Source organism: Dromiciops gliroides, chromosome 5 (assembly GCF_019393635.1).
Source record: "Dromiciops gliroides isolate mDroGli1 chromosome 5, mDroGli1.pri, whole genome shotgun sequence".
Taxonomy (NCBI): Eukaryota; Metazoa; Chordata; class Mammalia; order Microbiotheria; family Microbiotheriidae; genus Dromiciops; species Dromiciops gliroides.
In genome coordinates, this window is record NC_057865.1 from 275593041 (window position 1) to 275611886 (window position 18846).

At 45.8% G+C, this 18846-nt stretch overlaps 1 protein-coding gene across 4 annotated transcripts in view; it reads left to right on the forward strand.

Annotated features, from left to right (window-relative positions):
* APAF1 (apoptotic peptidase activating factor 1) overlaps positions 1–18846 on the forward strand; it is a 100059-nt gene that overhangs the window by 19908 nt on the left and 61305 nt on the right. For all 4 annotated transcript variants that reach the window (XM_043969192.1, XM_043969190.1, XM_043969191.1 and 1 more), the window contains 8 exons: positions 3702–3885; positions 5165–5277; positions 5358–5489; positions 6417–6655; positions 10017–10184; positions 10972–11103; positions 16117–16230; positions 16961–17145. In XM_043969192.1, coding sequence (XP_043825127.1) covers positions 3702–3885; positions 5165–5277; positions 5358–5489; positions 6417–6655; positions 10017–10184; positions 10972–11103; positions 16117–16230; positions 16961–17145 — 1267 coding nt within the window. The remainder of the gene's footprint in view (positions 1–3701; positions 3886–5164; positions 5278–5357; positions 5490–6416; positions 6656–10016; positions 10185–10971; positions 11104–16116; positions 16231–16960; positions 17146–18846) is intronic.

Here is an 18846-nt window from a genome sequence, read left to right on the forward strand (position 1 = left end):
ACATGTGCAGTCATGTAAAACATTTCCATATTGGCCACATTGCAAAAGAAATTGCAGACCAAAAAAACCCAAGAACTTAATAAATTAAAAAATTATACTTTAATCTGCATTCAGACTCCATCAGTCCTTTCTCTGGAGATGGATAACATTTTTCATCATAAGTCCTTTGGATTATCTTGGATCATTCTATTGCTGAGAATAGTAATCATACAATATTGCTGTTATTGTATACAATGTTCTCCTGGTTCTTCTCATTTCACTTTGCATCAGTTCATGTAAGTCATCCCAGGTCTTTCTGAAAGCATCCTGCTAGTCATTTCTTATAGCATAATAATGTTCCATGGCAGTCATATGCCACAATTTGTTCAGCCATTCTTCGATTGAAGGGCATCCCCTCCATTTCCAATTCTTTGCCACCACAAAAAGGGCTACTGTAAATATTTTTGTACATTTAGGGCCTTTTCCTTTTTCCTTTGTCCTCTTTGGGATACAGAGCTATTGGTGGCATTTCTGGGTCAAAGGGTATGCACAGTTTTATCATCCTTTAGGTAGAGTTCCAAATTGCTCTCCAGAATAGTTGGATGAGTTCACCACTCCACCAACAGGGCATTTTGCACTTCTTACAAAAATTATCTCATTTGATCCTCACAACCACCCTAGGAGGTAGAGTGCTCTTATTTATCCCCATTTTACAGATGAGTGAAGGGACTTGTCCAGAGTCATACAGGTGTTGTCTGAGGATGGATTTGAACTCAGGTCTTCCTGACTCCAGGCCCAGCTATCTTTCCACTGTGCCACAAAGAAAATCAACTCAGTAAAAGGGACTGACAGAATGTCTCAAAAATGTAGGGAGTGTACTATGGTCAGAATTACCAGCTTCTCTCTTTAGAGACTAAAGTATTCTTCATATAGTTTCCTGGATAGAAATCTAAATGAACGATTTTACACATGACAGACTAATGAAGTCTCAGACCTCGTTATTAAATAAAAGTTATTTATAAATAAATACAACATTTAATATACACATGTATGTGTATATCTGTGCATTAGATGTATGTATACGTGCATCTGTAGCTGCTTCTGGCCTCCTAAGGAGGACCTGTCTCTGCCAGAGCAGATGGGCACCTGCTCTCTACCTGACTGAAGTCTCAGAGAGTTGGCTCTGTCATTTGTTGATGGCCCTTGGTTTTGGTGACACCATCCTTTCTGTATATCCCCAGTCTCCCCCTGTGTCTTGGTCTCCTTCCTCCTTCCCACCCTCCCTCTGGGCACTGCCACAGTCCACCCCCCACCTTGCATTTGGCCATTCCACCGTCACCGGGCACCCACTATGGGAAGAGCTGGGTCCGTCTCTCACCTTCCTTTTTGTCTCTGGAATCCGAGGTAGGTGTGCTCTCTGGGTAACAGAACCCCTCGTGTTTGTATGCCAGCATCCTTTCCTCTTAATTACCAGTGTCCTTTGGAATCGCTTTGATGTTCTTTGTTTTAAATTCAGTAAATGTGGTAACCCCTCATAGGTTCCTTATAGTGTGACTTTTGGTCTTTGCAGATGGTACAAACAATTCACTTTGTTTTTTAAAATCTTCTTATTTAAAAGGTTTCCTGATGCCCCTTCCCTCCTTGATCTGGGGAACTCCAGGGCCAAAGAGGAAATGCTGTGTGGTCTTTAAAGCCTTTTGTGACCTGGCCCCTTCCTCGCCTTCTAGTCTTCTTATGCTTTGCTTCCTTCCATGTGATCTGCTGATCCCCAGGGCTCTTCATCTCCCTCCCCCTCTTGGCTTCCTTCAGGACTCTGCTGCAGTGCCACCCTCTGCAGGAGGCCTCTCCTGGTTCTCTCTGAGATGACCTTCGATTTGCACAGGCTATGTCTTATATGTATGTAGTTATTTGCATTAGACTAGGAGCTCCTCAAGGGCAGGGGCATTTGTGTGTGTGTGTGTGTGTGTGTGTGTCTTTCTTTGTATCCCCAGGCACTGAGCATAGTGCTTGGCACATAGTATGTGCTTAATAAATTCTCGATGACCGACTGGCTATGGTCACATGGTTTGTAAGTGTCAGAGGTAGGATTTGAACCCAGGCCTTTCTGACTTCTTGTCTAGCACAGCATCCTGTACTCCCACTGTCCACCTGAAGTCTTATTGTTTCTCTGAAGCATTTCTGCTGTATGTATTCTTTCTCGTTTAGAGAAGATATCTCTCCTGGTATGGTAGAGAGAGCTTCCAGCCCATGGGATCATGGGAGGATTCATATCCCGAAGCATCTCAGGGCTGTTGGGTGCTTAGTTATTAGGGAAGAGCTTTCATGCTCTTCTTTGAGCTACCCCTTGCTGAGATTCTGAACAGGAGCTGCTTGCCCAGACCTCATCCAGCCATGCTGGCCCAGCTGAGCTGCAGGGATGCAGGCTGGTGAAGCTTGATGGCCTGAGATTTTGTGGGTATTCTCAGCCTTAGTTCATGTGGTGTGCTTGTAGTTGGGGTGAGGAGCGAGATTGGCTGCTTTTACTGCCTTGTAGGGAGACAGTATGAGTAAATAAAACCACTTGGGTGGAGGGAGGGAATTAGGGGATATCCTAGGCTAGTTTGGAAGCCCCTGAAAGGATGGCTATGAAGCACCTAATAAGTGTGGGCACTGTGATAAGTGCTCAGAATACAAATACAAAGAATGAAGCAGTCCCTTTGCTAGTGAAGGAAGACATGACCACATATATAAGCAAGTATAAAATAAATTTAAAATAGAGAGTTGGTAATTTTTTGGGGGTGGAAGAGTGGGGAAGAATCACTAGCAGCTAAAAAGTTTTTCCCCCATTTTTTTCCCTTCTTTTCCCAATTAGAAAACAGATTTATTCTGTTTTGATGAATGAAATAATTTTTTTTTCATTTGGACTTGTGATATCAACTATACAGATAATTCCCAGTGAGGAAACTGCCTGTCCTAGTGCTGATCATCTGCTATACAATTTCTAGTCATAATCTCTTGTGCCAAGTGTCTAGGGGTGATTTTGACAGAACTGGATGAAGCTTAGGGGTCCCTTTGCAGAGTAATGCAAATTGCATTATTTTAAATTTTAATTGCATGACATATGCAGGTTTGTACAGGTAACCAATTCTATTGAAATGCAAGGATCAGAATAATTAAAAAAAACCCCAAAACTAGTTTATGGATCCCGGGTGAGGAGATCCTGCCGGCACTAAGAAATGAAATAACTGGCTCAGATCCATACCATTCAGAGTGTAGGACCTGAACCCAAGTTTTTCTTTTTAAAAATTTTTTTCAATGAACAAAAATCTGCCTTTTCTTTCTCCCACTTCTTGAAAAAGAAAGAAAAACAAAACCTCTGTTACAAACATGTATAGTGAGATGAGACAAATTTCCAAGTTGGCCGCATCCAAACCCAGACATGTCTCTGAGTCTGAAGTGCGGGGTTTGCTGATTCCACAGCCAGCTCTCCTTCCGTGGGCCAGCGGCGGCTGTGCTGAGAGGACAGACCTTCCCACAAATACCCTGACAAATCCCTGCCCCCCCCCCCCCCCCCCCCCCCCGCTGGACTCATATAGGATCAGCTGATCTTTCATTATTTCCTCCTTTTCCAAAGAGGCAAGAGGGAGGTATGGCTTTGGAGCAGATCTGCTTTTTGTCCATAGACTGAAGACTTCTTCAAGTCTTAATTTGGCCCTCCTGGCTTTGCTCACTATCTTTCCCAGCATGCTTCCCAGGAGGTGTGCATTGGGTCTCCATCGGCAAACAGGACAGATCTGGGCTCCTGATGAAACTCCAGAATCTCTGCACGCGGCTGGACCAGGATGGTGCTTTCTCCCAGAGACTCCCGTTGAACCTCGAGGAAGCCAAAGACCGCCTCCATTTCTTGATGCTACGCAAGTGCCCAAGGTAGAGATTGAGGCTGGGAGCCTCACTCTTGGCTTTTCCTTATCGGTGCTTGGGGTTAAGTGGATTAAGGGGAGCTGGTTTGGGCCCCTGCCTTTGGGTTTTTGGTCAATAAAATAATAGGAGGAAGAAGGTACATAGAGTGGACCTGGGTTTGAATCTTGTCTCTCTTCCTTATGAACTGTGTGGCAATGGGCAAGTCAAATAACCTCTCTGGGCTTCAGTTTTCTCATGTATACAATGAAAGAGTTGCCTCTGGTCCGGTAAAGCTCTTGCTTTATGATTCTCTCTAGAAGAGAGATTAAGCCCAGTTTATTAGTCTCTGGGAAGCTGAGCTGGGAACTGAAAGGAAGGCCTAACTTCCCAACCGGGCTGTTGTGAAGATCAGCCAAGATGATGTTTGTATGGCACTTCATAGGGTCCTTGGTGCATAGTAGGTGCTTAATGAGTGATTCGTCCCTCCTTCTCCTTCTCACTGTCAGGGTCACTTCTTACTCTGGTACAGAGCCTGAGGGGCTAATCAGAATCGCTTTACTAAAAATGTGCTTGAGTACCCACAGTGAGAAGCAGTTTTCTGGGTGCTTAAAAAGCAGCTCAGAAGATAAAAACACATCAGAATCTCTGGCAAGAAGGTTCCCTGGGGTCTCAGTAGCCCCTCACTGAGATCTTTGGCTGATTGCTGCGTGTGAGGCGCAGTCTCAGAGTTGTTGATCGGCATTTTCCTTATTATTAGTTATTTGAAGCATCTTTTCGTATAATGAATGGTTGACAGTTTGCATCTGGGAGAACATTCTTGCTGATTATATAGATAGAGGTTTTTTGACTGAACTTGTGATTTCATTATTGTGGGGAAACCTAGGTAAGGAAACTCCCTCTGTTGGTGTGCAGTAGGACCCCCCCACACCTGACCCCCAGGTACCTCACCTCCCATCCTCCCTCTGCTTCTCAGCTTTTTTTTTTTAATGTGTTGTCTTCTCCCATTAGATCGTAAACCCCATGAGGGCAGGGATTAGCTTTTTGCTTATATTAATTTCTCTAGTGCTTAGTAGTACCTGGCACACAGCAGGAACAAAATAAATGCTTATTGCCTGCCTGCCTGCCCTGCAGCTTGTGATCTTAGATGCCTGGAGTAGGAAGAGGTGAGGGGACTTGCCCAGGGTCACACAGCCAGTTGGTGCCAGAGACCAGCCCCCTCCTAGCCTTCTTCATTCACATTGCCTCTTTTAAAGGGAGATCCCCCGCCTGCTTCTGGGAGTCCTCAGAGTTTTCCTTCCTGTCCTAGGTCTCTTTTGATCTTGGATGACATTTGGGACTCGTGGGTGCTCAAAGCTTTCGACAGTCACCATCAGATCCTTCTCACAAGCAGAGACAAGAGTGTCACCGACTCGGTGATGGGTAAGCTTCCCTGCTGCTGGCTGCTGTTCATTGAGATCTGCGTTAAGGGTGATGTCATATTTCTTACGTTCTCGCTACAGGTCCCAAGTACGTCGTCCCCGTGGAGAGTGGCTTAAGAAAAGAGAAAGGATTGGAAATCTTGTCGCTCTTTGTTAATATGAAGAAATCAGATCTACCTGAACAAGCTCACAGTATTGTGAGGGAGTGTAAAGGTACATTCCTTGAGGGATGGGCAGATTAGTTTGAGGGTGGGGGCTCTTCACATGCTGTTTCCTAGGTCAGCATGTAGACGTTAATAATTAATTCCACATTGCTCTCCTCCTCACCCTGGGATTTTTTCCAAGGTGTCGTTAAGTAATTTAGTCATGAAGTCATCCCTAGTTCAGGGTTTTATTACTTCTTGCCTAAATGGTCTTCCTGCATCTAGCTTCTCCCTCTTGTAATTCATCCTCCACACATCTGTCCAGTTGATATTGGTCAGCCTCATGCCTTACCCTGTCTCTTCGTTGCCCAGAAACCTCGGGGTGCCCATAGCCACCAAAGATCAGGTAGGAGGGGCTCCTCTGGCCCCAGCCTGCAGAGGCAGCCTGGGATTGTGGAAAGGGATTGCCCTGTGCTGCTTCCTGCTTTTGTGAGCTGGGCCTTCGTGTCCTCTGCTATAAAAGGACAGCTTTGGACCAGATGGCCTCAGAGAGTCCTTTGAGATTGAGAGCAATGACTCCATGAGGAGGCTGATGAGGTAGAATGGTGTGAAGGTGTGGAGGGCCTTGAATTCCAGGCTGAAGAGTTTTTAGTGTAGGCAAGAAGGAGCTACTGAAGGTTTTTGAGCAGGGGAGTGACTTGACCAGAAATATGCATAAGTAAGTTTTTTTCTGGTCATGAGATAAAGGATGGATTTGAGGGCAGAAAGAGAGTGGAGGTGGCAAGCCTCTTATTTGGAGGCTGCTGTTGTAGTCCAAGTGGGATAGCCATGGGAAGGGGAGACACCAATTTGAGGAGCATTGTGGAGGCAGAATTCACCTTTCTTTTCTCTCTTCTGCCGTAGAATGGGAATGCCTGGCCTGAGTTGACCCTCTTGTGGTGATTTTTTTTTTAAAAGGGTTCGTGTTGACGTTGTTGGTTTTCTTTCCTTTTTCCAGGTTCCCCTCTTGTAGTGTCTCTAATCGGGGCTCTGTTACGTGACTTCCCCAATCGCTGGGGCTACTACCTCAGCCAGCTTCAGAATAAGCAGTTTAAAAGAATCAGGAAGTCATCATCGTATGATTATGAAGCCCTGGATGAAGCCATGTCCATAAGTGTTGAAAGACTGAGTGAAGACCTCCAGAAGTATTATAAGGACCTTTCCATCCTGCAGAAGGATGTCAGAGTGCCCACCAAGGTAGGCACAGGTTGGGGGGTTGGGGGCTCAGAGCTGTGGCCTCACTGGAGTCAGGAGGACCCGAGTTCAAATCTCACCTCAGACACTTCCTAGCTATGTGACAAGTCACTCAACCCCATTGCCTTAAACATTCGGGGCCATCTCCAGTCGTCCTGATCTGGAGGAGAGAGTGAGGCTGGTGAGGCTAGTGACCTTGCATGGCCCTGCCTCCCTTAAATTCTATTCATTGCAAGTCATGAATCTGTCTCTTTAATAATAAAGGACAAACAATAGTAGTCTTTCTCAAAATAGTTTTCTCCATCTCCATGTTTCCATTGATTTCCCCCTCCCCCTTTTTTATATCGTGGTTGTTTTCCAGTAGGTTCCCCATGCCTACTTCCTTCGTTGATTTCTGCCTTGTAACAAGTCAGTCAGTCAGTCAACAAGCATTTATTGTGTAAGGGACAAATTTAGTATGGGGAGAGTTAATTGGGCGGCTCCCCATAATATTGGAAAATTAGATGGCAAAGAAAATAGAATGAAACTCACCACCACCTGGAATCTGCAGTTCCAAGGAGAACCAGCTGTGTAGCTTCCCTTGGCCCAGTCTGAAGGTCTGCCTCACCAGCGTCTCTCTCCCTCTCTAGCCCGTGCTTGAGTGAGTCCTCTCCTTCCTTCTCTCTCCCAGAAGCCCCCTCTCCCACCAGAAACAACTAATTGGCTGGCAACCCTGATTGACAGAACTAACAGGTGGCTCTACAAATGCAAGCCGGCCAGCTTGTGGAAACCGAAGACCACCTGACTTTTCCTCACCAGGCTTCTCGTCATGGCAGGGCTTCCCTATAGTATCTCTCCAGCAGGGGGTGGTATTCCGATTCTCACAATTGAGTTGTCAGCCAGCATTGATTAAGCACCTACTATGTGCCAGGCGCTGTGTTGAATGCTGAGGGGGCAAAGAAAAGTCACAGAACAGCCCCATCCCTGAAAGAGCTCACACTCTAAAGGGGAGACAACATGTGAACAACTACGTGCAGACCAGATGGAGACAGGCCTAGCCAGGGGTGGTTTCAGAGCTCAGGAAGGCCTTCCGATTAAGGAGGACTGAGAGAGGCTTCTTGCAGAAGGGAAGATTTTAGCTGAGACTTGAGGGAAGCCGGGGAGGCCGAGCCAGGCCCATGTTATTGACCCCGAGTAAATCTTGTATGTGTGCAGTTGTTTGTGTGTTGTCTCCTTTGTGAGAATTCCAGCCCTCTGAGGCTGAGGACTGTGTCTTTGACTTTCTTTGTATCTCTGGAGCTTGTCACAACGCCTGCACACAGGAAGTACTTAATAATTGCTTGTTGTTATGGCAGAGAAGGAAACAATCCCTCCATTGATGAGTTTGTGTTTTAACAGAGGAGGCTACGTTTTTGTGGCTCATTCCTTTCAGTTGTGTCCGACTCTTGGTGACCCCCATTTGAGGTTTTCTTGGTAAAGATACTGGAGTAGTCTGTTCCTTTTACAGATGAGGAAACTGAGGCAGAGTGACGTGCCCAGGGGCGCACAGCTAGTGTGAACCTGAGGCCAGATTTGAATTCAGGGAGAAGAGTCTTCCTGATTCCAGGCCTGGCGCTCTCTCCATTGCTCCATTGAGCCATCTTGGAGGCAACATGACCCTATACAGATGCGTACAGAAGAAATGCTTGGTAGGGAGGGAGTGAGGGCTCGAGCACTTAAGCAGAATAATGGGAAAAGCCACCATATCTGACAACATCTGCCACGTTCTGTGGCCATGGGCTTCCTCTGGTCTGTGAGGAGGAGGGCTGGGCCTTACAGCCCGTTTTCCAGAACCAGAGGCTTTCAGTGCAAAGATGCCAAGTTCATTGATCTTTTACTATCGATCCATTTGCATACTTGTCATTATGTACGTTCTCTTCATTCTGCTTTCTTTGCCATCTCATTCTCCATGACTCTTCTCATGTTTCTCTGAATTCCTTTGTCACTTTATATAGCGCAATCACATTCCTTTACATTCTTTTATCACAGTTTGTTTAGCTGTTCCCTAATTGATGGGCAGACCCTTACTTTCCATTCTTTCCAACCACAAAGATTGCTGCCAGTTTATATGGTGTCTTGAGACAGATGCCTGGTAGTAGATTCCTAGTTCAAAAGGTATGAACAGTTTAATGATTTCTCTTGCATCGTTTTTACCTAGATGCTTTTCCTAATGCGAAAATCTATGTCACTTCCTTACTAACTAAATGATATTGGCTCCCTATTATCTCTTCTGGTTGGTCTTTAAGGACCTTCAGAATCTGGCTCCAGCCCACCTTTCAGCCTTGTCATACATGACTCCACTTCATGCCCTCTCTGGTGCAGCCAGACCAGCCTGCTGTCCTTTTCACGACTGTCTGTCCCTGTGCCAGAAGGCACTCTCTCCCTCCTTCCCCTTTACCTAATTTCCTTTAAGGCTCAAATCAAGCATCACTTTCTCTCCACAAGGCCTTTTCTGATCTCTTCCAGATCTCAGCGCATGCACCCCCTGTTCCTAAAGGTATCTTGTATTCATGGATTTACTTTGTATATTTTTGTATACATAGGTACCCATGCACATATGCACACTTGTGGGCATGCACACATGTGCATATAGTCATAGACCCAGACACACACACACAAACATATATTTGTATGTGCTTTTAGTCCCGAAAAACTATAAGCTATGTGAGGACAGGGGTTGTTTCTTTGTGTCCCTAGCCCCTAATGTAGTGTTTGCCACATGTTGGGTGGGTAATGAACACTTATTCATTGATTGATTCATGTGTTGCAGTTTCCCAGACATCCTCCAATCAGTGGTTACCCACTCACAGTTTCTATTATTTTTCTGCCACGAAGGTGCTGCTTTGAATGTGGATGGGACCTTTCTGTCCTTGACCTCTTTGGTTAGTACCACGTGATTGCAGGAACATGGAGTGTCAGACGACGTGCTTGAGATTCCTTCATGCCCTCTTACTGTAGGAATTGAAGAGCCACAGGCTCCAAGTCAGGACAGAGTTGCCAAATAGGAGGTGGAATGAGAGAGTAGCTGCTAGTCTGCTGTTTATGCCTATTCTCCATCGACATTGGGGAAGTTGTGTGTATGGATGTATAAGATATGTATTATACCTGTGGAGCTTGTCCAGATGACCAGTTTCAGGCATCCACTTCTTTTCCACCAATTTGAAGTGGCTCTGATGAAGGGAGAAAGCACCATGCTTCCCTAGTGCTCGGCCTTCTCCTCAGAGGAGCACGTGGGTGGCTGCTGCATCCACTCAGGCTTGTGATCTGGCTTTACTGTGTAGCCCCCTTTCCCACATCCCTTTTCCTGTTGCTTCTGTGTGTCTGAAGTGCTCACAATGTTTCTCAGGTATTATGTATTCTTTGGGACATGGAGACGGAAGAGGTTGAAGACATCCTACAAGAATTCATTAATAAGTCCCTCCTGTTTTATGATCGAAATGGAAAGTCCTTCCGTTACTACTTACACGATCTTCAGGTTGACTTCCTCATGGAGAAGAACCGAGACCATCTCCAGGTACCAAGCTCTTTGTGAATTTGGAATGGCACAGTCCTTTTTCTCTATATATTTGTGGATGCTCAGCTTTGAACAGTTTTTTTTTTGGCCAGTGTCCAAGTATTTTTGAGCGCCTTGACTATCTCTTCCATGTGATTCTCCATGAATTAAAAGGCAGAGTTATATAAGTTGATCCAAAAATCACATCTCTATGAGGGTGGTTTTATCTTGACACTAGAATTATCCATGCTAAAGAGCATGGAAGGTTGCTGAAGTTTATCTGGCTACTAAAATGGCTTTTGAAAAATCATTTTATTTTTTTCCTTAAAAACTTATTTTGTCTCTCCCATCTTCCCCTGCCCCCAATGAAGAACAAGAACAACAACAAAACCAAAAGGGAAACCCTCTGGTAAACAAGCCTTGTCAAGCACAACAAATTCTCACATTGGCTGGGTTAAAAAATTGCATCTCAGTCTGCACCCTGAGCTGTCATCTCTGTGTCAGGAGGTGAGGGGCATCAATTGTCATCAGTCCTTTGGGATCATGGTTAGTTATCGAATTGGTCAGAGAGCTTCAGTTTTCCAAATTGTTTGCCTTTACATTGTTGTTGTTATTGTTTAAATTGTTTTCCTGCTTGTGCTCACTTCACTCAGTATCAGCTCATACACATTTTTCTGGTCTCTCTGAAACTATCCTCTTCATCCTTTCTTGTGGCACAATAGTCTTCCATTGCAGTTGTAGACCCCAACCTATCCAGCCGGTCGATGCCCCCCTGCCCCTTCACTGAAATGTTTCATTCTTGTTACAGGAGTTGCACAGAAAGGTGGTGTCTCAGTTCCAGAAACATTGCAAGGTGCATGCCCTTGCTTCTGACCAAGAAGACTCCATGTACTGGTACAGCTTTTTGGCATATCACATGGCGAGTGCCGACATGCGCCAAGTAAGTCGGCCTCACTTTGGTTTCTTTGCTGTCTCCCTCCCTCCCCTCCGTGCTGTTTTTACATTTTGGTCAGGCTGATGCCACAGGGTTTAGAGCTGCACCTCTGCATGGGGTTGGGGTCTGCCAGGGAGAGGGGCTGGTGGTGCCCATTTTAGGAGGTATACTGATTTTAATGAAAAAGAGATTTTATTGATACATTTTTGTTATGACATGATAGGTGCTTCCAAACAAACCTGTAAATGATCCCCTCCTCCAGACTCCATGCCCTTGAGAAAGGAATCAGTGGTTAACAGAAAGAAGAGCTGGATATGTCACATACATACATGCACATGTACATATATAACACACATGTATATATTGTGTTGTATAAACTATGTCCATGTGCATAGGTATATCTGGATGTATATATGTTTACTGATTGTTCTACTGATCTCCATCCCTCCTTTCTATTAATATTTGATTAAAATTTTCAGTGAATGAATTCTGTAAGGTGGCTCATTTGCAGGTTTGTTGGGATTCTCTCTCTCTCTCTCTCTCTCTCTCTCTCTCTCTCTCTCTCTCACACACACACACACACACACACACACACACACACACACACACACACACACACGGTAATACGAGAGGTTTGGTGAAGGAAGGGAGGGGGAACTTTATAGGACAGAGAAGGAAATAACATTTGAAAGGCTGGTGCTACTATTGACTTATCATTGGCCAGCATTTTTCAGCCCTTTGTGTTGTCTTTATTTTCAGAGCTGTAGTGCTTGTGTATGTTTTTTTTTCTACTTCATATTCTTTACTCTCTGTGGCTTCATACAGGTCTCATGCTATTTCTCAGAATTTAGTCAATTAATTAGTACTTATTAAGTCCCCACTGTGTGAGGTCCTGGGATGAAAATGGCTGTGGCCCAGAGCAAGTTGCTTGGCTTGTGTGAGCTCAGATCCCTTGTCTGTCCAGTGCCTTCCTTGTAGGGCTTTGTCAGAATCCAGTGACATTGGCCCTGGATTCAGGAGGACCTGAGTTCAAATTTGGCCTCAGACACTTGACACTAGCTTTATGACCCTGGGCAAGTCACTTAACCCTCATTGCCCCACCAAAAAACAAAAACAAAAACAACCCCCCCCCAATCCAGTGACATACACGAAGCACTTTGCAAACAATAATGTAATAACTAAATATTACCTATCGTTGTTGTTGTTAGGGTTGTTATTATCATGATCCTCCTCCCCCCTTGTTATTACTGGTCATGTGAAATGCCTTAGGGTTTTTTTTAATTTGCGGGGCAATGGGGGTTAAGTGACTTGCCCAGGGTCATACAGCCAGTAAGTGTCAAGTGTCTGAGGCTGAATTTGAACTCAGGTCCTCCTGAATCCAGGGCTGGTGCTTTATCCACTGTGCCACCTAGCTGCCCTCGAAGTGCCTTAGTTTTAAATGGTTGCGTGGTACCCTTGGTTCTTGAGATTGCCAAAGCTGAATGGTTTCCCCCTTGCCTACAGGATCCTCCATATTATGTCTGCATTTCCTCTTGAGAGGGAGCATGGTGTGGTGTGGTTGAGAGAGCCAGTAACATGACCCTGGCTTAGTGCCCTAGGCAGCCCTCTGCAGCTCAGTGCTGGAGAGCAGGGGCTGACCTTTGTTTACTCACTGGGAGTTGGAGACTCCAGTGACATCTTAGGTCCAGGTAAAAAGCTGTGGTGGGAGAGGGTGACTTGGCCCAGCTTCGGTGACAGCTTAGTATGGTACCCGGTATAGTCTGGTGTGTCCAGGGAAGTCGTGGGCTCGTAGAGTGAGAGAACTGGGAGGGACTACAGAGGCCTTCGAGTGATCCCATCCCCCTCCTTTTACTCAAGATTCTTTTTTCTTAAATGCACTTATTTTTATTCTGAACTTAAACACCAAATAAAATGCACCCTCCTTTTTACAGAGGAAGAAACGGAGGCCTAGAAGTTGAAGTAACTTCTCCAGGTTTTTTCTCACACAGGTAGTGAGCACCAAAGGCAGGATTTGATCCCTTTTTCTGCTGCTTCATCAGGGCAGGACCCGGCTTCTCAAGAATTCATCAGTGGAACATGAGCTCTTGCAAGCCTTCCAAGCTGGAAGGCCTTTGAAATGTGGGCTTGGGAATGATTCTGGGCCTCAGCCTGTCAGAGTCCCAGGGTCAAAAGGCCCGTCACTGGGTTGGCGTCAGGAAGATGAGCTTGTAGCCCCAGACACATGAATTCCATGCTCTAAGTTGTATCAAGAGGGGCAGTAACATGCAGAGGCACGAGGAGGCCCCAGCACTTCGTTCTATAGCATCTTGTTTTACAGAGCGTTGTACCTATGTTGGCTTGTTTGGTCTTCACCCACCATGATGTTGGGCCGGTCCCTGAATCAGGCCTGGGTCCTCTCATCTGTTACACGATGGTCTTAGAAGAGATCCTCTTCAAGGTCCCAGCCAGCTTCGATCCACATCCTGCCTGCATTCTGTGATTTCATAACATTAGCAAGAGCTTTAGGATGTCATTTCAATCAGTCTGCCCACAAGCACTTATGAAGCACCTTCTATGTGATGGTACAGGGCTTAGAGCTCAGGACACAGGCAACAATTAAACAACCCTTCGTTCTCAGGGGTTAGATTTTATTGGGAGAAACAACACATAATTGTAAAAATCAATACGGACACAGACAGAGTAAGGACGAAGTCTTTGCAGAGGTGAGAAGCACCAGTAGCTGGGGACCAGGAAAGGCTGAAGCCATGAAGGACAGGCCACTTGACTGAGCTGTGAAGGAAGTGAGGGATTGAAGAAGGCCTTCACCAAGACACGGACCTGGGAGATGGAGAGTGTCCTGTATGGGGAGTGGCCAATGGACTCACTGGGCTGCAGTGCATAAAGGGGAGGGATGTGTAATAAACCTGGACGGCTGGGCTGGGGCCAGATTGTGAAGGGCTTTGAATGCCAAACAGGGACGTTTCTGTTTGTTGAACAGGGGTGTGACCTGGTCCGACCCGTGCTGAAGGTATGTCACTTCGGCAGCTTGGGTGGAGGTTGAGTTGGAGGAGAGAGACCTATTTTTGGTGCTTGGGCGTCTGCTTTGCTTCATTCCTCATTCTTGGTTATATTCTGGGTAGCCGAGGTTGTGAGCGAAATGAGCTGTGGAGGAGTGAGGTGTTACTATGTTCTGAGGACCTTAAGTGACAGGCATCCAGCAGCAGGTGCTGCCAGTGGCTGTAGGTGCTGCTCCTGAGCTGCTGAAGGCTGGAGCCATGGATAGGCCAGAGGCATCTGTCTGGTGTCCTCCCCTGCCAGTTACCTTGGGGCCTGGAGGCACATAATGAGTGCCAAGGGAAAGGAGGGCATCCTTTTTCAGGCTTTCTGGCCTGCTTTCTCCAGTTACAGACGTAGAAATGGGAAGAGGGGATTTCTGGTGCCTGGTGCCTGGTGCCGCAGAAACGCAGCTGTCTGCTTTGCAGCGAGGCTGGGGGTGGGCGGGAGCAGAACACAGCCAGGCAGATGCTTGTTCAGAAGAACAGGGCAGGGGAGATAAGGCTGCCCCCCCAAGCAGAGATCCAAGGACGCTGCCCGGATCCCTGCAGCCTCTTTATGTGAACTTGAACCTGAGTTTGGACACTTTCTTTCTCTCTTTTTTTTTTTTTTGCAGGGCAATGAGGGTTAAGTGACTTGCCCAGGGTCACACTGTTAGTTAAGTGTCAAGTGTCTGAGCTCGGATTTGAACTCATGTACTACTGAATCCAGGGCCAGTGCTTTATCCACTGCGACACCTAGCTGCCCCTCTTTTTTTTTAAAAAAACAAAACACTAAGAACTTGACAGTCCTCAGCAAATGTGAATATTTTCACATAGGAAGGACAGAAAAAAAAGGATTGTTTATAAAACCCTGAATCTGCCCAGGACAGCTTTTTGAAAAAGCATCCATTTATTGTTTTTTCTTTTCTTTTTTTTTTTTTAAGTGAGGCAATTGGGGTTAAGTGACTTGCCCAGGGTCACACAGCTAGTAAGTGTTAAGTGTCTGAGGCCGGATCTGAACTCAGGTACTCCTGACTCCAGGGCCGGTGCTCTATCCACTGCGCCACCTAGCTGCCCCCCATTTATTGTTTTTTAAATAACAAGTATTTATTTTCTCCTTCCACCCTCTGTTGTTCTGTTGTCTCAGTCGTGTCTGACTCTCTGTGACCCCATTTAGGGTTTTCTTGGCAGAAATAGTCAAACAAAACAAATTCCCATGCTGGCCATGTGCACACATACACGTTCCGTTCTGCACCTTGAGTCCCTTGGTTCTCTGTTAGGAGGCGGGTAGCTCTGGGATCATGATCGGTGACCGCACTGATTGGAGTTCTCAAGTCTTTCAGAGTTGTTATTGTGTCATTTCTCTTGGTTCTGCTCACTTCAGTCTGCATCAGTTCATCCCAGTCTAATCATCTCCATCCCTTTCCTCATTTCCTGTAGCTCAGGAGTATTCCATTCCCTGCATGGGCCACTCTTTGTTCAGCCATTCCCAAGAGATGGGCAGCACCTCAGGGTCCAGTTCTTTGCCACTGGAGAAGAGCTCCTGTCAGTACTGTGTACACATGGGGCCTTTTCCTCTTGCTTTGATCCTTCCAACATGTATCAAATTTAATGTAAGGATGTTGACACCTGCTGCCCTTCTAGTCTGTGTCCTCTTCCGCATTTTCTTCTCTCGAGTGTATTTTTTAGATGTTTCATTGATACTCTTCTCTCTCTCTCCTTCTACCCTTGGTTTCTGGAACTCACATCTGGCTTGTGACCAAGCTTCAGGCTTTTGCCCTTGGGTCTTGGAGATGTTTTACTGCTGCTGGGAAGTAGCATAGTGTAGGGGTGGCGGGGGCAGGGGGTGGTGCAGAGCCCTAGAGGGAGTCAGGAGGAGCCGAGTTTGAGTCTCAGTCACTAGCTGGGTGACCCTGGAAGGGCTCCTTCACACCTCTGGGCCTCAGTTTCCCCATCTTTAAAATGAGGGGGTTGGAGTTCTAAGCTGTCTTCGCCTTTATTTTAGGAACTTCGAGATCTCATGTTTTCCCTAGATTGGATTAAAGCAAAGACTGAGCTTGTGGGACCTGCTCATCTAATACATGAGTTTATGCAATATGGCCATCTATTGGATAAGAAGGTAGGTACTTGGGTGAAAAATGAGACCTTGAATGACTCCTGTTTGGATGTTGGGATCTAACTTTAACAGTGGGATTAGATGGAGTAAAGGGTATAAGGAAATGTCCCTTTAGGATGTAAGTTTCATGGGGGAAGGAACTAATTTTTGTTTTGTCTTTGTATCCCCAGCACAGTGCTTGGCACATAGTTGTTAGTTATTTAATAAATACTCAATTGGGTGGTTTTCTTTTTCTTTTTTCCCTATGAAGGGAGGTGGCATAATGAGAGAATAGATTTTTGTTAGTTGAAAAAGACTAAATTTAAAAATCTAAACTTATTAGCTTGGATTAGAAAATAGCTTCTGTTCTTTGAGTTGATTGTCTTCCTCTATAATTTACTTTTTGGCCTGTCTTCTTGGTTTTTCTTGAAATTAGGGTAGGTTTTGGGGGCTTGAAGTTGGTGCTAGAGAAATGTATAATGATTGTTCTGAATAACTTTTGGTAATAATTTAGGACAACTTTAATAGGGTTATTTCTTGTGTTAGGAAAGTAAAACTATTCTGAATGCAGGCATCTGGACAATCAACCTTTTACTGGATCCTTTAAAGGCCAGGCTAAGAAAGGTCACTTAACCCTAGGTGAGAGAAAAGGATTTTCCTTCAAGCCTAGAAAAGGACAAGATCACAGAGACATTTAGAGAAATATCAACTTTTAGATCTGCTCACATTTCTAAGAGATTTCAATTTGCCACAGGACTGTACCATCTGTGAGAATTTTCAAGAGTTTTTATCTCTCAATGGACACCTTCTTGGACGCCAGCCATTTCCTAATATTGTGCAACTAGGTCTCTGTGAGCCGGAAACTTCTGAAGTCTACCGGCAAGCCAAATTACGGGCCAAGCAGGAGGTCGATAGAGGGAGACTTTACTTGGAATGGATGTAAGTCGTCTAAGACAGACTCTAAAAGGGGTGACATTAAAATCATACCACAGCTCTTCAAGCAGCAAACACTGTGGGAGGGTTTGGGGTTCTGAAGAATACTTTAGCTTTTTACGAGCCATTCTTGACAAAGAATTCCAACCCCTCAGAAAATTCCATGGAAGTCAGTTTCAGGAGGGAGAGGTGAGACCTGGGATTTCCATGACCTTGCTTCTTAAACTGTGGGTCACAGCCCCGTATGGGGTTTTGTAACTGGATGCGGGGGTTGTGAAAAATGTGGCAATAGTAAAAGGTTATATATGCCTAGTTTATATACCTGTATACCCAGGGTCTCATAAAACCTCCTTGGTGAAAAAGGGGTCATGAGTGGAAAATGTTTAAGAAGCCCTGGTCTAGGGAACCCCCATCTTGCTGTGCAGGTCCAGCCTCTCCTCTGGAACTTGGAGCCTTGGAGAGATGCTCTGAACACCGAGAGTGTTCAGGGTCTTGCCCAGGGTCATATGGCTAGTATCTGTCCAGGGAGGACTTGAAGCCAGTGCTGCTTGGTTTCATGATGGGCTCTTATAGCAGCCTACCTCAGTGAGGAGGAGAGACCCAATCACACCAGTCCTGGAAGGTTTAGAAACAGGCATTGGGAAGAGCTCTCAACTTAGAGTCCCAAGGTCTGGTTTTGAGTCCTGCCTCAGATACTTAATTAGCTGGGCCACGTCCAGCAAAACTGGGATACCTGCGCCGTCTGCTTTGTGGAGCCGACTTCCTCTCCAGGTCCTCTGTGTGTTTGCGGTGCATGTGTCTGGCGTACTCCTCTTTGTGTACATGTTATTTCCCCAGGCCCCTCACCAGCACAGTGCCCGGCACATAGTAGGTGCTCAAGTGATGCTTGAGTGATTGGTTGATTGAGGAAAGTGATTCCTGAACCTTAAACATCCTTTAAAAAAGAACAAACGACCTCTTTGATTCTTGGCTTCTCTCTCTTCCCTTTGGCTGCTAAACCTCGACAAAGGAAAGTTCACCCTCCCTGCTTGTGCCGTTTGATCCCGCTCTGTGATCTCTTTCTGTCATTCGCCAGAGTTGTTCTGATTCGTCTCCAGTTTTCAGTTCAGTGGCCCTTTCTTCTGGACTCCCCTTCCTGATCTCGCTGGACCTCCGCTGCCTCCTCCAGACTTATTGCGCTCCCAGCCTATTTCTGACTGCTGCTTCTTCGCCCTAGTGTCCCCCATGGCCACTGCTCCTCTCGCCTTTTGCTGTCTCTGCTCTCGTGCCTTCCAGGATCACTTCCCTGCACCTTTTCCCCAAGGTGTCATCTCGACCTCTGTGCTCTTCCTAGATCCCAAGTGTAGGGAAGGGAGAGAGATGGGAAGAACCATTTATTAAGTGAAGTAGGTGCAATTATATTAGCCCCATTTTACAGATGAGGAAACTGAGGCTTAGAAAACACAGCTAGTAAGTGCCCAAGGCAGGATTTGGACTTGGGTTTTCCAGGTGATTCCAAGTACAGTGTTTTATCCAGCGCGCCCTGTTTGCCTCTCTGTGCTAGAGATTGGAAAACCAGTTGTGGATTTTGTGAGGCAGAGGTTTGCTTACACAGGGTTTTTTGGTCCAGGTTTTTTGTTTTTTTTGTAAATACACAATTATGCAGAGGTTCTCTGTGTTGTCACTGTAGGGAGTTCCTAGTGTGGGAAATGCCCTCCGCAAAACAGA